Source organism: Tupaia chinensis, unplaced genomic scaffold, assembly GCF_000334495.1.
Source record: "Tupaia chinensis unplaced genomic scaffold, TupChi_1.0 Scaffold000443_1, whole genome shotgun sequence".
NCBI classification, from domain to species: Eukaryota; Metazoa; Chordata; class Mammalia; order Scandentia; family Tupaiidae; genus Tupaia; species Tupaia belangeri.
Window position 1 is genome coordinate 1619104 of NW_006159948.1, and position 18697 is coordinate 1637800.

Below are 18697 nucleotides of genomic sequence, written 5' to 3' on the forward strand. Positions count from 1 at the left end.
GGGGCGTTGGCATGGCCCCCCCCCCCCCTCCGGGGGTGATTTCTCATTTTCTGTCTCTCTCTGTCTCTTTGGCGAATGCACACACCAAATCCCTATTTTAAAAAAAAAAGAAAAGAAAAGAGAAGAAAAGATTACATTTTCAACTGGTTTCCTAAACTGTAGCTATAGGCTAGCAGCAGATACAAGGAAAAAAAATGGATGAGTGTTATAGTATTATTTACATACTCTAATAATGATTTTTTTTTTTAAATTTTTGCTATAAGCCATGTGTGCTTGCCAGAAGGAGACAGAGAGGGATAGAGAGAGAAAGACAGAGAGAGGAAGTGAGAAGTCACCTCGCAGGGGAATAGTCATGCCACAATCCCTTCTCCTCAACTCTCCTCTCTGGATTTTTGGCATGCATGCACATGTGCCCAGTGTGATTCTCAAGCCATCACATCTGGAACTCAAAATGTGGAGTCAGCCATGTGGGATCTAGTTCCTTCACCTACTCATCACCAGCTAGCCCTTATAAATGAAAATTCTCTAAGCAAGTGAATACTAAGAAATACTTTGGCTTTGCGATGTATTCACTATCTGTTTATTCTTCAGTTATCAATTCATTAGCAATCAGGTCGTATGAGGACTGCATAAACGCTAATGATGCCAGATGCTAATATTTCCTAGTGTTATAAAATCTGCTTACAAAGAATTACATACAGGGTCTATAAGAGCAAGTGCTTTGAAGTCATGGCAATAATATTTTTAGGATGGGATATAATTTGTTTGAAGGAATCTCTGCCTGCATTATATCACATGAGAGCTTTCTTATGCCACTGTAAAGACATCTTAAGCAAGAGCAAACGACATTAATGAGCTTTTTGTAATGCAAATTGGTGTCAAGAATGAAAATGAGGGCTTTGTGTTTTTCACCACACCCCATAGTCAGGGTATATAAAGAAGGTTCCGAGACAAAGGGAGCACATCACACCGAGGAAACATTCTCTAGTGCTACCTACATCCTCCACTCCTGACACCATGCACTGCAACAACTTCTCCGGGACTGTCTTCCCAGGATGCTACTGGGGCAGCTATGGCTACCCCCTGGGATACAGCGTTGGCTGTGGCTACGGCAGCACCTACTCCCCAGTGGGCTATGGCATGGGCTATGGCTACACCGGCTGTGGACCTTACAGAAGATACTGGCCATTTGGTCTTTACTAATGTACTGAAATCCCTGAGGTATAGAATCTGCTCCCTTGAAGCCTGAGTGTGTATCTCTAGGTTTCTCCTTCATCTGCTTCTTTAGTTCTCATCTGTTCATCGACCTCAGAGTTGCTGCCTTTCAGATCTAGCACCAGAGTTCCAACGGAAGAAAATGAAACACCAGAAGAAACTTCAAGTTGCCGTCCCTGGATGATGTTTCTTGGGACGTTTTCAGAAACTTGACTCTCTACTCAGGATGTATTACTTTTGAACTTTTCGCAACCTTCATGACTCTCATCATGATGAAGTTATGAATGTGTCTGTCAAATTCTCAATAAACTTGTCTCAACTAGCATAATGTTCTCATCCTAGAGTGGAGTTTCTTTTCCTGGTCTGTGTATATTTTCTGTTGCATTGAGTTGGGGGTGGTGGTAGATTGGTTTTCTTACAGGAGCATCAGGGTGGTGAAAAGGAAATAATATCTGAATCTATCCTGAACTCTATTACACCCACCTCCAACCTGTATACCAATGATGTATACCATTCACGGCTTGGTGTCCCCTTCTCCTCTTACTACTCCTGCCCCTCCCCAAGAAAACCCAACATAGGAAGGACTTTTTCAGTTATTTCCAAATTAGTACAAATAAACGCACTGTATTCCTTTTCCCATGGACTAATAATTGTAGAATAAAGTACCATGTCCCTTAGTCAAAGATTCTGGAAACATTAAGTAATAGAGAAGCTATATACATACGTTAGAAATATGAGAGTTGTTTAGACGAAGGGATAAATATCTTAAATTAAACCATCTATGGTGTTTCCTTTATGGCTTAGAAGCACCCAGGTTAGAAACAATGATGGAGCAGCCACAGTCGTGCTGTGAAGAAGAGAGACAGAGTTGTAAGCCCCAAGTGAGGTTCTCCCTTCCTAAGGTGGCAACTATGTGGAGTACCCCCACAAACCCCCACCTCTAGATGAAGCCACCACCCCCATGTCTGACTAAGAAGCAAAACCCACAGCTGAGAACTTGGGAGATAAGAAGGAAGGAGAAAATTAAACTCAAAGTCATTGGACAGGATATCAATGAGATTCACTTCAAAGTGAAAATGACAATATACCTCAAGAAACTCAAAAAAATCATATTATCAGACAGGGAGTTCCAGTGAATTCACCCAGGTTTCTTTTTAAAGGTCAGAGAATTGCTGATAATGATATTCCAAAAGAACTGAGAATAGAAGAGGAAATGTGATTGAAGTTTATCGAAAACAAACAGGGAGGTCATTCAACGGTTTAGATTTTGTTATTTTCTTCTTCTTTTTTTAATTTTTGGAGAGGTTTTTGCTATAGGCCACGTGCGCTCGCCAGACAGACAGAGAGAGCCAGAGAGACAGAAAGCGAGAAATCACCCCCCCTGGGGGATGGTGGCCAAGTCACAATCCCTTCTCCTCCATTCTCCTCTCAGGATCTTGGGCACGCACGCACTCGCGCCCGGCATGAGTTTAAGCCACCTGGTCCGGAACTCGAACCACAGTCGACTACATGGGAGTCCAATGACATAGCCATTATGCCAACTGCTGGTTCCCTCTGGATTTTCTTTTTATTCTTTTTTTTAATTTTCCCTCAATTCTTTTTTACTTAAAAAAATAGTTCTTGTGTAATGTGATGTTTAAAATGGAGTTGAAAACTGGCTCTCCGTCTCTTTAAAACATCTGGTTATTTGAATCCTAGTACTCAATATTCATTATTGTTTGTTTGCTGAGTTTTGGTGATCAAGCCTCAGTTCTCTTCATAGTGCCCTCTCCTTTATTTAAGTTACATATGTGCACAGAGAGGACCTGTTTCAGGACTCTGCATTTTCAGGCTTGTGGTGATAACTAAGATCGGCCAGTGCAAGGGTTCATAATGACTTTTAAATTGGCCCTGAAGTTTCAGCATGTGATTCCTTAGCTCCTGGACTATGACTTTTTATTTTTATTTATTTTTATTTGGAGAGGTTTTTGCTATAGGGCATGTGCGCTCACCAGAAAGACAGAGAGACAGAAAGCAAGAAATCACCCCCCCAGGGGGAAAGACCACGCTCCTCTTGGGATCCTGGGCGCACACACACACACACACACACACACACATGCCCGGTGTGAGTTTAAGTCACTGGGTCTGGGACTCAAACCGTGGTTTACTACATGGGGTCCAGTGACATAGCCATTATGCCAACTGCTGGTCCCACTGGACTTTGACTTTTAGTGGGAGATGCAAGTTTTTCAGAGAACTGAACTGTGGAAAAATGGCCTTTCCTGGGACCAGTAGTTAGCTGTCTCTCTGTCTTTCTGGCTAGCGCACATGCCCTATAGCAAAAACCTCTGCAAAAAAAAAAGAGAAAAAGAAAAATGACCTTTCCTTAACTTGAATCTATTTTTAAAATTTGAGGGTCTAAACCAAAAGAAGAGGAATATTAGATTGGAGTCAAGATGAAAGATATGGTAAGAGTTCACTAACTCCAAAGATGGCTTCATGGAAGAGAACACATTTTAAGATTAAAAATCTTGTCAGAAGATCCTATAAAAATTCTAGTTTCCATTAGCAGTTAATAAAGTTATTCATGGAGAAGTATATACAACAGAACACTGCTCTTTTTTTATTTTATTTGTACTTTTTGACCTGGGATATGGGTTTTAAATGAACATTGTTCGTAATAGCTTCATTAAAATAAACAAGATTTGTAAAAATTGTTAAAAATAAAGGAACAATGTTGGAAACCTTTATCTTTCTGAGTCAATACTTTTGAGGTAGTGAGTTTCACTTTTAAAGGATATGAGCTGTAACAAATGAGTATTTCTGGGGACCAGCAGGTGGCATGATGGTTAAGGCGCTGGACACTCCCACATGGCCAACCATGACTTGAGTCTTGGACCTGGTGGTTTGCTTTCTCATTTTCTCTCTCTCCGGCCTCTCAAACTGGAAAATAATAATAATAAATAAAGCTAAATAAAATAATTATTAAAATGAGTATCTCTGAAGATGTATCAGACTTTCTCTATATGACTTCAGAGAAGAGAACAATATTCTTTTTATAAGCTGAGTTGTGGGGGAGGGTGAGAGAGAGGGAATCAGGGAGAAAAAGAGGGTAGTGAAACAATTACGAAACTCAAGGTGGTAAGAAATCTGTTGATTATAATGTGTATTGTGGTGTCTTTGATGGAGCCAATGTACAGTGATACTCATGATGGGAAAAATAATTTGGTATGCTGTAATGAGGCACAGTGATTTAATGTATATAAATTGAATAAAAATAAAGTTTCAATTTTCCTGTTGAAAATATTTTATGTAGAATATAAATATTCCTGGTTACAGAAGCTTTTGGCTTCACCCTGTTTTTTTATTGAATATCTACAGATGGTAATAGTAAATATGATTCTTCTCATAGCAAAAAAAAAAAAAAAATCAAAGTTGGTTGGAGTGATAATTTCAGAAGAGAATGTTTTCTCCACTACATTTCACTCAATTGTTTGGAAAGCATCTTGTTCAAGCATATCTAAGGATCAGATTCTATTTCTTTCAACAGTAGTAGGCATTGTCACAGACAATAACTCAATAACATCCCCAGTTTGGAACTTTCTTTTTCTGGGGAGAGATTTTTTTTTTTGCTATAGGGTATGTGCGCTCGCCAGACAGAGAGAGACAGAGAGACAGAAAGTGAGAAATCACCCCCCGGGGGGGATGGCCACACCGCAATCCCTTCTCCTCCATTCTCCTCTCTGGATCTTGGGCACACATGCACATGCGTCTGGCATGAGTTTAAGCCACCGAGTCCAGGACTGGATTTGTGGTTGATTACAAGGGAGTCCAGCGACATAGCCATTACACCAACTGCTGGTCCCCTTAGTTTGGAACTTTCTTTTTTTTTTTTTGAGAGGTTTTTGCTATAGGGTATGTGCGCTCGCCAGACAGAGAGAGACAGAGAGACAGAAAGTGAGAAATCACCCCCCAGGGGGTATGGCCATGCTGCAATCCCTTCTCCTCCGTACTCCTCTCGGGATCTTGGGCATGCACGTACACGCGCCCGGCGTGAGTTTTAAGCCACTGGGTCCAGGACATGAACCGCGGTTGACTACGTGGGAGTCCAGTGACATAGCCATTACACTAACTGCTGGTCCCTAGTTTGGAACTTTCTATTGAAGTATCCACATGTAAACTCATGATGAGAATTGTGAATTAATCAAATATGCACGCTAGAATAGAATAAGAAAAGGGTGGGCCTGGTTGGTTGCTGTTGAAATGAATAGCTCATGAAACTTGAGAAAGGGGTGCTTGTTCTGGCAAAAGGTTACTATGGAATCAAAGCTGTCATCGTGAAAACATTGCTGATACCACCTTAAACTGCCCTACAGCTGTGCTCAGTTGCTGGAATTGACTATTACCCTCACAAAGAGAAGCCACCATGGGCAAGAAGAAAATTGCCAAGTTAAAGATTAAGTCTTCTGAGAAAGTTTATAACGGGACCAGCAGTTAGTGAAATGGCTATGTAGCTGGACTCCCACGTAGTCGACCGTGGTTCGCGCTCCGGACCCGGTGGTTTAAAACTCATGCCGGGCGCGTGTGCATGTGTGCCCAAGATCCTGAGAGGAGAATGGAGGAGAAGGGATTGCGGCGTGACCATCTCCCCTGGGGGGTGATTTCTCGCTTTCTATCTCTCTGTCTCTCTCTGTCTGTCTGGCAATCGCACGCACCCTATAGCAAAAAACCTCTCCAAAAAAAAAAAAAAACCACAAAAAACAAAAAAGAAAGTTTATAACTATAATTACTTCATACTCACCACATACTCTGTGCATATGCCCTTAGACAAAACTGTGGTCAATAAAGGTTTATTGCAAGACCCTTATCTTAAACGCAAGGCTTGGTGGGAGACAAAATTCAAGTTCAAAGAGAGATATAAGGTGGATGAGAATAAGTAGTTCTTCTGGAAGCTGGACTGTTAGATGTCTTATATTTCAGTCATAAAAAAAGATAAAAAGAAAATACCCATATCTGCCTACTGTATGTGTTATCAGATGGGGAAAAGAAGACTATTCAAAGGATAAAGAAACTGGGTGGTGGATATAGGAAAATACAAAATAAGAGTTGAATCTTGTAAGAAGAAAAAAGAATGGAAAAAGAGAAGAGAGGTTTTTCAGGAATATCCTATTGAAATGGAAGATATCAATTTGTTTTGGAATGATGATTGACGTAAAAATTTGAACTTGAAGCGACCTTCAGTGCCTCTGAAATTGTGGTGTGTAAGAGCAGCAGGTTTAAGATGTAATTTATTTTTCTGTCTTTTAAAAAGTTTATTTATTTATATATTCTATGGGAGAGAAACAGAAAGAGACATACAGAGGGATCTGCAACAGGGTCCTCATGCTGCCATCTGCCTCCAGGCTCAGCGGACCCAGATCATGGCAGGCATAGGCAGGTCCCTGAATGTAACACTCAAACTTTCTCATGTAGGTCCAGTTGCATTAACACTGCTCTACCACGTGGCCCTTAGCACGCAAATTCACATGCTTCACCTCTGGGATTTCTGGCTTGGTATATTTGAAATAAAGTCCAGAAATCTAAATTTTTAAGAAATATCCAGAGATTCTAGTGTAGTTGATCTGAAGACCACACTTCAGAAAAAGCACTTTTCAGGCCATTGCACATACATACACAAATTAATTGATCAATGAGATGATTCTTGATATAGGAAAATCACTAACTGAAAGGTATTTAGTTCATTTCAGCAAGACAAGGGCATACCCTGAAATGCTCTGTCTGTCCTAGTGTCTTTCCACTTGATTCAACCTGATGTTGCTAGAAAGTTTCAAACTAGAGGTTTTATTGGCTGCAGCGATGTATACCACTGTTAAAGGGAAAGTCTACTAAGTAGATAGTCAGTAGACTGGTCCTTGAAGTTCAGATGCCATGGTCATTTATATTTGTATGAAATTCATGAAAAAATGAAAGCAATAACTTTTTATTAGTAAGTTGAAAGAAACAGTGAAAGATCATTTGGTGCTACATTTCATCTCAGTGGTGGTCTGTACGGAATGTGGTTAGGTACTTGTTCATAATTGGAGATTAGTTTTGATATTGAGCAGAGCCATTTAGCACTCTGCCCACAGACAAATTTCCTCAATAAACACAAACAGGATTTCAATCACTTGTTTGCTAATTTCTAATAGCTGTTGTTTAATTCAAAGCTATTTGTGGCTGGTAGCTAGATCTCTGTGTTTTATGAATTGAGTTCATCTCACAAAGTTACACATGAAATACTGTGTTTACCATTAATTTTTTTCCACATTATTTATTATTTGTTTTTTGTATATACTTTCAATCCTATTGTTTGACTTACAATGAGACCATTTTGATATGTGCACATTTCTCCCCAGACCTGTTGATCAAAATATCTTTAACAGATAACACCACACCTCCCCATCCCATCAATGCTCTAATTTTATATTTCTCCTAATACTTGTAAAACCAAACTCTATATTTTGGATTACCCTGCTAGATACAGGACTGAGAAACATGATTTGAATATTAAAAGCATCTTGTATACAAAAGAAACTTCAAGAAAGACAGATAAATTGTTCCTCCTGCATGTTCAGATAGTTCAGAGGAATTCTCCCTAGATGAGAGGCATAGCTAGATGATGTTCTGAAGTACATTCTTGTGTTATGAGTTTATGACTGAGTGTTGCACAGAAGAAATTGCATTGCACACCCCTCACTTGAATCCAGAAAGCAGTATTCTTTCCACTCTGCTTATTATTTTCTTAATTATTTATTTCCACATCCACTTGTCTCCATAAAGGAGAAATTTGGAATGCTGAAAATTTCTTTAAAAATTCATTTTAAACATTTTCATATTCTACATTTCAAAATATTATTGCTCTTTTTTCTTTTTAATATATATATATATATATATATATATTATTATTCAAGCATTAAATCGCTATACATCATTTAGATTGTGAAGAGACTTTACCCAGCATGATATACACCTCAGTTCAGCCCAGTTGAGACCACCATACACATCCTCGTCAACAGATAATAGACCTTATCTGTGTCTCACAAGTGTATTACCTCTCCATCCCCCCCCCACATTTCCTATGCTCTTCCCCTCTCACACTCTCTTTCCACTTTGTCTCTAGTGTCCATCACGATTTTAATACTTTTATGTTCTCCAGTCTTTCAGTCTCTACCATAGAGTGCAGACAGTCAGTGTATGTTAAGTGGAGACGTGCAATGTTTCTCTTTCATAGCCTGACTTGCTTACTCAGCAACATATCTTCCATATTCGTCCGCTTTCTATCAAATTCCAGGACGTTGTTGTTTTTTATGGCTGAATAATATTCCATAGAGTGTATGTGCCACAATTTTTTAATCCATTCATCAGCTTGTGGACATTTGGGTTGGTTCCAAGTCTTAGCAATCGTGAATAATGCTGCAATGAAAATAGTTGTGCAAGCACTTTTCCAACTGAGTGCTCTCCTGTCCTTTGGGTAGACACCCAGGAGTGGAATTGCTGGATCATATGGTAGTTCTGTCGGAAGGTCTTTGAGGAACCTCCATATTGTTCTCCACAGTGGCTGGATCAATTTACACTCCCACCAACACTGTAGGAGAGTTCCCCTTTCACCACGTCCCCTCCGACACTTATCATTATTTGTTTTATTAACATTCACCATTCTGACTGGAGTTAGGTGGTATCTCATTGTGGTTTTGATCTGTATCTCCCTTACAATGCAAGATGTTGAGCAATTTTTCATATGATTTTTTTTTTTTTGGAGAGGTTTTCGCTATAGGGCACGTGCGCTCGCCAGACAGACAGAGACATAGAGACAGAAAGCAAGAAATCACCCCCCAGGGGGGATGGTCACGCCGCAATCCCTTCTCCTCCATTCTCCTCTCGGGATCTTGGGCATGCACGCACATGCGCCAGGCGTGAGTTTTAAGCCACCGGGCCCGGGACTCGAACCTGGTCGACTACGTGGGAGTCTAGTGACATAGCCATTATGCTAACTGCTGGTTCCCAATTTTTCATGTGATTATTTGGCTGTTCTATTACTAGTATTTTTATCATGCTAGAAGGTAGGTGCCTACATGTGCACACACGCACACAGAGAGAAAGAAAAAATACTCTCCAGTGGGATGTGGCCCTCCTGATATCCTTTTCCTCCATTTCTCTATCACATGAGAATCCAGGGTACCAAAGCACATGCACCCAGGGTGTACTTCAAGCTGCTGAGGCCAGGATTGAAATGTCATGGGTTCATGTGAGATCCAGTTCCCTCTGCATAGCACTTAACCACTGCACTGCAGGGCTAGCTCGCAAATGTATTCTTATGCCATTAACACCTAACACTTGATTTTAGATTTTCTGTCCATCCCAGAAGGACCCTCACTCTAATTATTAGACTTCTCAATTTCTTGATTACTCAGAAGTAGTAATTTAATCAGTGGTAACTAAAAATACGGATGCTAATTTATATTTAGCTCACATGGGAGGTTTGAAGTCCCAAAGAATCTTCCATAATGGAGAAAATTAATTATGCAATATCCTATTAAACACTTTCTAAGTTTTTCTGAAGGCTGTTTTGAAGTCATCTTACATCTGCCTTCTACCACAAGGTTGGTAGGGAAACGTTCTCCAAACGATACTCCTTAGGTAATCAGCGCATTTGATGACCCCATCTAGTAAGGGTGTTGGTCTTAAAATTATGACAATCAAGTATGTGAAGAGGCAGAACTGTAGTGAGTCTGACAAATGTAGGGAATTCATACCATATTTACAATGTTCTCGCATAGAAGAAATGATTTTTTTCATTTTTTCTGGGCCTGCATTTTCTTTTCTGCCTTATATAATTGTCTTCATGTTTCTCACTTTTTATAGGATTTCATAATTTATTTCCATACTCATAATTCTTGCTCAAGTCTATTTTGTTCCTAAGTAGATACATAAGCAGTTTCTCAGCAAGAAGAGAGAGAAAGGGAAGAGACTTCCTAGCATAAAAAAATCTCACAGCTATACAAAGTCATCCTTCCTAAAGATTCCCACTTGCGCTGCCTTCTACAACTGAAAAAAACCATTCGGACCCAATGGATATTTAATTAAGATTATCAAATGCCTTACACATAAAAGTTTGTCTCTTAGTAAAGACAGGAGGGCAACATAAACATAAAACACTGAAGAATAACTGGATGACTTTAAAATCTGGTAAATTTTATCCAGATTGTAATTCTTTTCTCATCCAATCAAGGATTTTCTTGTTCTCTCACAAATACCTGCAATACAGGAAGCATAAAACAAAAAAAACCCAACCAATCCAAAATAAACAAATAAACAAAAACAAACCTGGAAATGCTTCATGCATATATAACTGTGATTTCTGGCTTCCTGTAATTCTCCTTTAGTGAAGGATGGCTTTCTTTTTTTTTTTTTTTCCCTTTGGAGAGGTTTTTGTCATAGGGTGCGTGCGCTTGCCAGACAGAGAGAGACAAAAAGTGAGAAATCACCCCCCCCAGGGGGGATGGCCAGGCCGCAATCTCTTCTCCTCCATTCTCCTCTTGGGATCTTGGGCACGCATGCACACATGCCCAGTGTGAATTTTAAGCCACTGGGTCCGGGACTCGAACCACGGTCGACTACATGGGAATCCAGGGAAGTAACCATTACACTAACTGCTGGCCCCCAGGGATGGCTTTCTCAGAGTCATCCAATATGTCACAGCTTTTACTTAGTGGACATGTTCAGCTCATGGCTTTCTGATGGCACGTGTACAAGTAAAGCACACTTAAAAGCGAAGTAACAAAACAACCAAGCAGCCTACTAATAGATCCTGTGTACATATTTAGAATAATATAATAATAATAATAATTATTATTATTTCTTTTTTTTGGAGAGGTTTTTGCTATAGGGTGTGTGTGCTCGCCAGACAGACAGAGAGAGACAGAGAGACAGAAAGCAGGAAATCACCCCCCAGGGGAGATGGCCATGCTGCAATCCCTTCTCCTCCATTCTCCTCTCGGGATTTTGAGCACGCACGCACACGCGCCCGGTGTGATTTTAAGCCACCGGGTCCGGGACTCGAACCGCGGTCGACCACGTGGGAGTCCAGCGACATAGCCATTACGCTAACTGCTGGTCCCAATAGTATAATTATTTTTGGTAAGTACAGGTTTTAATCCCACAGGCCTTTTATGACACTCAAATCTTCTAAAGTGGCTTATTTGAGATTTTATTTAAGGTCATCATTTGAAGCATGGTCTAGAATGATTTTCAGTCATTTCAATGACAAAAATAATTAGGGAAGAGGCAAAAATGACTATTATTGAATGTATTTCAGAGCTTGTAGCATGTCATTATCCTGCTTTACAACCTGACTGGGTTGATTTTATTCCAAGTTCTATTATCCTAATTTTATACATGAGGAAGCTGGACATTGGAAAGTTCAAATGATGTCTTCAGGATCTCAGAGCTAGAGCAGAGTTTCTCATTTGGGTGTGTTTGATGCAGAAGCCTTGCCACCTGCCTCCCTTCTAACCAGAGTCTACTCCACTGTACCCGATGAATCTGAGAACTGTGCTCTGTGAGAGACCTTATGTGTCTTGTTCACCATTGGCTCTCCCTGAAAATAAGTACATAGCCAATATTGGGTCTTCAATAAAAATACCATGAATGAAAAGAGAGGGTATTATTATTTTTTTAAATTAAAATCCCTAATCACATCAATGAGATAATTTGAAAATCATTTGTACAGTGACCAACAGATAGTGTAATGGTTATGTTGCTGACTCCCACATGGTTGACTGTGGTTCCAGTCCTGGGCCTGGCAGCAACTTAAAACTCATGCTGTGTGTGTGTGTGTGTATGTGCCCAAAATCCTGAGAGGACAATGGAAAAGAAGGGGTTACAGTGTGGCCATTCCCTCTAGGGGGTGATTTATTACTTTCTGTCTCTCTAGCAAGTGCATGCACCCCAGTCTCTCAAAAAAAGAGGAAAAAAAAAAAGGAAAATCATTTGTACAAACCTAAAAATTGCATTATTGGACTTGGGATTTTTGTGACATCTAAAAAGCATTCCATGAATCTGTGGCCTCTGGTTAGAAATGTTCTCCTGGGATGTAGAGGAGAGCTGCAGATGCCATTTGGTCAGAATCTACTGAGAGGATGAAGCAATAACATCATGCAGCAATTTCATTCTCCTAGCTCTTTCATTCAGCTGCATCTCACAATTTTAGAGATATCAAATTGAGTGTTTTTCAGTACTGCTCTTTATAAATGTCAAAAATGATTTTATGCTCTGCCTTAGAATGGTAGGATGAGTAAGCTATCCAAAGCTTCACAGTTCAGAGACAGAAAGCCAGTGAAGAAAGAAATAAAAGGAAATGAAAGAAATGAAGGGGAAGGAAAAATGTTATACGGTATATTCCAGCTCATAGTCTTCCTTGTCAGCTTTCAAATTTTGCTTTTGTGCTTAATATAAAGGGAAGTTTTCCTTTGCCATCTGAGGACCATGCTTCACTCTTACTAGTTCTAAATTCAGAATCCAAAGTATAATTCATCTATATTTTTTATATATGTTGAACTACTACTATAATCCCTGCTCCACTGCGTCTGCTCGACCTTTCATAACTGTGGCATTTAGCTTCATGTATTTATGTTGATTGTAGGCTTCTTTGCTTTGTCTTTGCTTCTAATTTGAAAAGTTTGTTAAGTCTACAAGCTCTTTAATATGTATGCTTCAAATCCTAGTATAGGGCTTTATGAAGCATGAGGACATTCAGTAAATGACTGTGGACTAAAATCATGGTTTGCTATTGCAAGTAGCAAGGATTTTTGTTGTTGAGAAGTCTGATAATTGAAGGACTAAAATTGGAGTTTAATCAAAGGCTTTGAAGAAACTTCTCATTATAAGGATGCAACCCATAAAGAAGAAGAATTCTTTGACTTTGGCAGTTAATCAAGCTCAAACTTCTTTCGAGAGTAATGAGCATCTCTTCTTCTTCTTTTTTCTTTTCAATGAGATCTAGGAATTAATAAGAATATTAATTCCCTTACTTAAAAAACAGAGTTATATTTCTTTATCATAGTCTCTGTGTCACATGGGAAGAAGGAACCCATTACATGCAGTAGGCATTGACCTTGCTGCCTAATTAAATCTTTGTTCTCCAGATGGTGCATTATAACCTTTTCCATGAGAACTTCTACACACTTGGTTACTGGGCAAAGCTGTGCGTACTCCCTTGGTGATAGTTGGTGATAGTGCTGGCTAGAGATATTGCAGTATGTTCTCACATACAGGGTTTGACCTGGGTTATGGCTATAGAAGTTACTGGCCACTTGACTATAAAAATAAGGGGCAAGTGAAGTATACTGATTTACCTATATATTTGAGACCTTGGAACTCCTGTAATATTTTTCTCTTTTACTTAGAATTTGATTCTACTTTCTTTCAGTCCCAAAATATTGCATGATCAAATCCCTTCTCTGCACACAGTAGTATAGGTTTACTTCAAGATACATCTTCAGCTTGCAAGTCTCTGAACTTTTCCAGAAGTTCTTCATTTAGGTTTGTGATTATTTTTTTTAAAATATGCTCTTCATTAAGCCATTTGTCAGTGTTTTTCATTTTGACAATGCTTGTACCTTTTTTTCTCAAAAAAATGCACCTGAGTTGACCCGGAACATGTTTGAATATCTGTTTTTTGGTATAAATATGTTTATGGTGGTTATATTTTCAATAACTTCAAGCAAACATAGAAACAATGTATCAAATTCAGTAAAATAAAGACAGATTTTCACATATTACTAAAAGATAATACCCTAGTACCTTGGATAAGTGAAAGGGGAACTTAACAATGTCCAGGTTACTTTGATTTACATATTGCTATCCAAATAAAATCAAAACCAACAAAAATAAAATCAAACCAATTTACTTGAACCTCAAATAATATAGAATTACTGTTTATACTATAGCATATAACACATATTAGCTCCATTGTAATTCAATTAAAAATTAATTGAATATACTGGCCTATATGGCTATGCACACATATTTCTCTATCCTACTACTCTCCTTAATTTTATATCATCTGTAGAATCTTGTTTTTCAATGTGTGGTTCCTGAACAAGCAGCATCAGCATTAAGTGGAAACACTTTAGAAAGATCAATTTTTAAGCCACCTTCCTTTCCTTTTGTTCCCAAGAACAACAGCGTGTCTTAACAAGATAGCCAGGAGATTGTATGTGTGCCATCTCTGTGAAAAACTGCTTAAAAATAAGCAAATTGGTTTATCAAATGAATACAGAATAGTTTTAGTTAACCATTCTTAAGTGTTAACCTTGAGATAATTGAAACAATCACTTTTACAAGCGTTTATATTGTATTTTATGCTTTCACCGTATGTTCATCTACAATACCCTATAGAACTTCATAAAACCTCAAGAACTGGTAAAAGTAGTGGGACCAGCAGTTAGCATAATGGCTATGTCGCTAAGTGGACTCCCATGTAGTTGACCACGGTTCAAATCCTGGACCTGGTGGCTTTAAACTCACGCCGGGCGCGTGTGCGTGTGTGCCCAAGATCCCGAGAGGAGAATGGAGGAGAAGGGATTGCGGTGTGGCCATCTCCCCAGGGGGTGATTTCTCGCTTTCTGTCTCTCTGTCTCTCTCTGTCTGGTGAGCGCATGCGCCCTATAGCAAAAAACAAACAAACAAAAAACCTCTCCAAAAAAAAAAAGAATTGGTAAAGGTAGTTACCTCTTCTTTACAACTTTGCCAATGAGGCACAGAATGTGCTCATTATCAAAGGTTAAGCAAACAACATGTAGGTCTCAGACCAGAATCTATATCTTTTCATATTACTCTCATGGCCTTTTCATTATCTTACATATGGAGCAAATTACACTCTAATAAATGGTAAAACCATAAATATTTGCAAGTCCAGGCTAGGTTTGTATACCTTATTAAACACTTTATTATAATTTTATGCACATTAATGAAGAAAGTAAATACAATAATATTAACTTTTAAGGCCTTTTTCCAACTAATGTATATAGCCTTGACAGTACTCTTTTTGTGATTTGAATTCCTATACAACAGTGGATTTAAACACAATAGAGAGTTAAACAGAAATTTGAGTGTATTATATTCATTAACCTCTACAAAATAAACGGCATGTTCCAAGATCTCTTCTACTACCATTTTTAAATCAATGAGATATTTTTGGAATTAAGAAAAATTTGAAAAATGATTTGTTTTTCTTTATTCAGTTTTTAAATTTTGATTTTGCTCCCATATCCGTTTTTTCCCCTATTTAAGTCATCTCACTGACCCTTTTCCCATGATATTGCTCATATCCTATGGAATAGTTAAATAAGTGAAAATCAGTTGGTTTAATGATTCAAAGGTATGTAAGAAAGGTGTTCACAAATTCTTTAGGTCTGTTGAAAGGCTAAGATTATATTTCTGATGAGATATTTTTCTTTTTGAATGAAGGCCTGTGGCTAGGTGTAGGGCAGAAATTAAATGAGTAAGAGATCCCTCCACAGTTGTTTGTTTCTTTGTTTCCTTTATGAGAGAAAGAAGGAAATTGAGAGAAACAGGGTGGTATTTCTGACATTGTATCACCACTTGACATTCTTGTCCCGTCCTTCCAATTATTTTTGACTACATGCACACGCAGCGTTGCCTAGTGTGTTCAGGTTGGTTCAGGAACTGAACCCGTGTCTCTTATGTGACCTGCACCCTCCCAGGCAGTAGCACTACCTTCGGGTCACTGTGGCTAGGCCTCTGGAGGGCAAACTACTCACGAAAACTACATCTATATTTTATTTCACATGATTAACCACCCTGTTAAGCACTCTATTCCTCTTGCTACTTATTTTCCCATGTCTAATAGATTGTGCTTAATATCAATGCTTGTTCAGTAGCCTGAAGTCTAAACATAGTTCATATTTCCATGATAAAAGAGGAACACTGAAGAAATTGAAAATTGATGAAAAAGTTAGTGAAAATAGTGTCTATCCTCAAAACTGATTAAATAGGGACCAGCAGTTAGTGTAATGGCTATGGCGCTGGACTCCCACGTAGTCAACCGCAGTTCGTGTCCCGGACCCGGTGGCTTAAAACTCACGTCGGGCGCGTGTGCGTGCGTGCCCAAGATCCCGAGAGGAGAATGGAGGAGAAGGGATTGCAGCGTGACCATCCCCCCTGGGGGATTTCTCGCTTTCTGTCTCTCTGACTCTCTCTGTCTGGTGAGTGCATGTGCCCTATAATGAAAACCTCTCCAAAAAAAAAAAAACTGATTAAATACTTATAACTATAAAACATTGCCTTCTAATTGACAAATATCAACTGATTTATCAAACACAAAAATAATTATAGTTAAATTGTGGGATAAATTCTTAATGAGAAATAAACACTTCTGGATTTCATGGGATGTGGTTAACAGAAGATTTGCATTAGTTTTGAAAACATCTATGATGGGCTCAGTCATGTATTAAAATTTTTTTGGCAGAAGAATCTTGTAGTTTAGACAGTATTAATAATCCCTTTTCTATGCTCAGAAAAACATCTAAAATCTTATAAACAATGTTAGCTAATATAATAATATTTCTGGTTGTTCAGAACTTGATGTTTTAATTTTATTTTTAAACTTTTATTTTTATTATATTTATTTAAAAAATAATATGGTTTTATTTCAATATGTAACTTCTATACAACAAGGAGAACAAAATAAAACATCACAGTAAAATACATGTGATTTAAATTTCTATACAACATTTATTAGAATGTGATTTGGTAAAATAGTATTTCATTTGCAATAAATGACACAAAATGTTAACATCCTTAAACATAATGAGTGCTAAGAAATCAATAACACAGACTAACATTACAAGGAAGTTCCTTTTTTGAACAGAGGTAAATAAAACCATACAAATGACTAATAAGGTTATATATGAAGATTATCTATTGTAACCTTAATGGAAAAGAAAAGTAATTTCCTTGTAACATTATATTACTCATGATAAAAAGCACTGATGTCTAATTCTGCTAATTTTACTAAATAGAGGAACTCTCAAACACTGGAGGAACTTACTCTAATTAGGGAAAATTTTACTAAAAAGGCAGATTTTTCATATGCTTTTAACATAGCAGATCCAGTCCTTAGCAATGATTCCAACAAAATAGGTGGACAAATTAAAATTTCTCTCTCTCTCTCTCTCTCTATATATATATATATATATATGTATATGTGTATGTGTGTGTGTGTACATGTTCACTACACATAATCTAACTAATATATAACATCCAGAAAATGCTTTTTTCAATTAATTTATTTCAGTTTAGTTTACATTTAATCACATTTATCTTTACAGTGTACAACATTGCTTTTTTCCAGCACAAATGCCATGCATATCAGTCAAGATAAAGACATTACTAGATAAATTACCATTAGCAGATAGTTTTTCATTTTTTTGTCAATTAAATTTTTTTCTTCCCGTTTCTCTCTGTCTTCTATTTCCCCCCTCCCCATATTACTTCCATTCTTACTATCTATGTACCTATCATTGCCCTCCCTTCTTTTATATCTTCCAAACTTTCAGTTTCTGCTATAGAGCACAGACAATCAGTATATATTGAGTGGGGACATACAAAGCCTGTCTTTCATAGTCTGGCTTGCTTTGCTTAACAGTAAATCTTCTATATTTGTCCACTTAATAGCAAATGTCAGGGTCTCATTTTTTTATGGCTAAGTAGTATTCCATATAGTACATATGTCTTGTTTTTCAATCCAGTCATCTATTTTTAGGCCATTTGGGTTGATTACGTGTCCTAGCAATTGTAATAATGTTACAATAAATAGGGATGTGTAAGTGTTTTTTCCAACTGAGGGTTTTTCTATTCTTTGGATAAACACCTAGGGTGGAATACTGGGTCATATGGCAGTTTTGTCTGTACGCTTCCGAGGAATCTCCATATTATTCTCCAAAGCAGTTGTACTAATTTACATTCCCACCAACAATGTAGGAGAGTTCCCTTAGCACCATAGCCTTGCCAGCATTTATCATTATTTATTTATTTTAAAAATTTTAGCCATTTAAATTGGGGTTAAGTGATATCTCATTGTGGTTTTGATTTGCATTTTCCTTATGATAAGAAATGTCGAGCACATTTTCATATGCTTTTGGGCTGTTCATATGTCTTCTTTGGAGAATTCTCTGTTCAGTTCATTTTCCTGTCTTTTAATTGGTTTGATTATCATGTAACCTGCTTGAGTTCCCTGTTTATTCTGGTTATCAGTCCCTTATATGAGGTATAGTCTGCAAATATATTCTCTCACTCTAAGAGTTGTCTTCTTACTCTACTTATTGCATTTTTGTTGTGCAGAAGCTTCTCAGCCTAATATAGTTCCATTTGTCTATTTTGGGGACTACAGCCTGTGCTTTGGAGGTCTTTTTTTTTTTTTTTTTTCAAAAGTTTTTCTTTC

General features: G+C 38.0%; 1 protein-coding gene and 1 pseudogene across 1 annotated transcript; both read left to right on the forward strand.

The window, feature by feature from the left end:
* Positions 1-1017: 1017 nt before the first annotated feature.
* KRTAP8-1 (keratin associated protein 8-1) lies at positions 1018-1203 on the forward strand. Its single transcript, XM_006155268.1, has one exon. The coding sequence runs from the start codon at positions 1018-1020 to the stop codon at positions 1201-1203; it is 186 nt and encodes a 61-aa protein (XP_006155330.1).
* Positions 1204-2176: 973 nt separating this feature from the next.
* On the forward strand, positions 2177-2479 carry LOC102503128 (small ubiquitin-related modifier 1 pseudogene; annotated as a pseudogene).
* Positions 2480-18697: the final 16218 nt, after the last annotated feature.

What these genes read in the sequence shown, in the direction of transcription:
- KRTAP8-1 (XM_006155268.1), top strand. Translation starts at nt 1,018, where the DNA reads ATGCACTGCAACAACTTCTCCGGGACTGTCTTCCCAGGATGCTACTGG.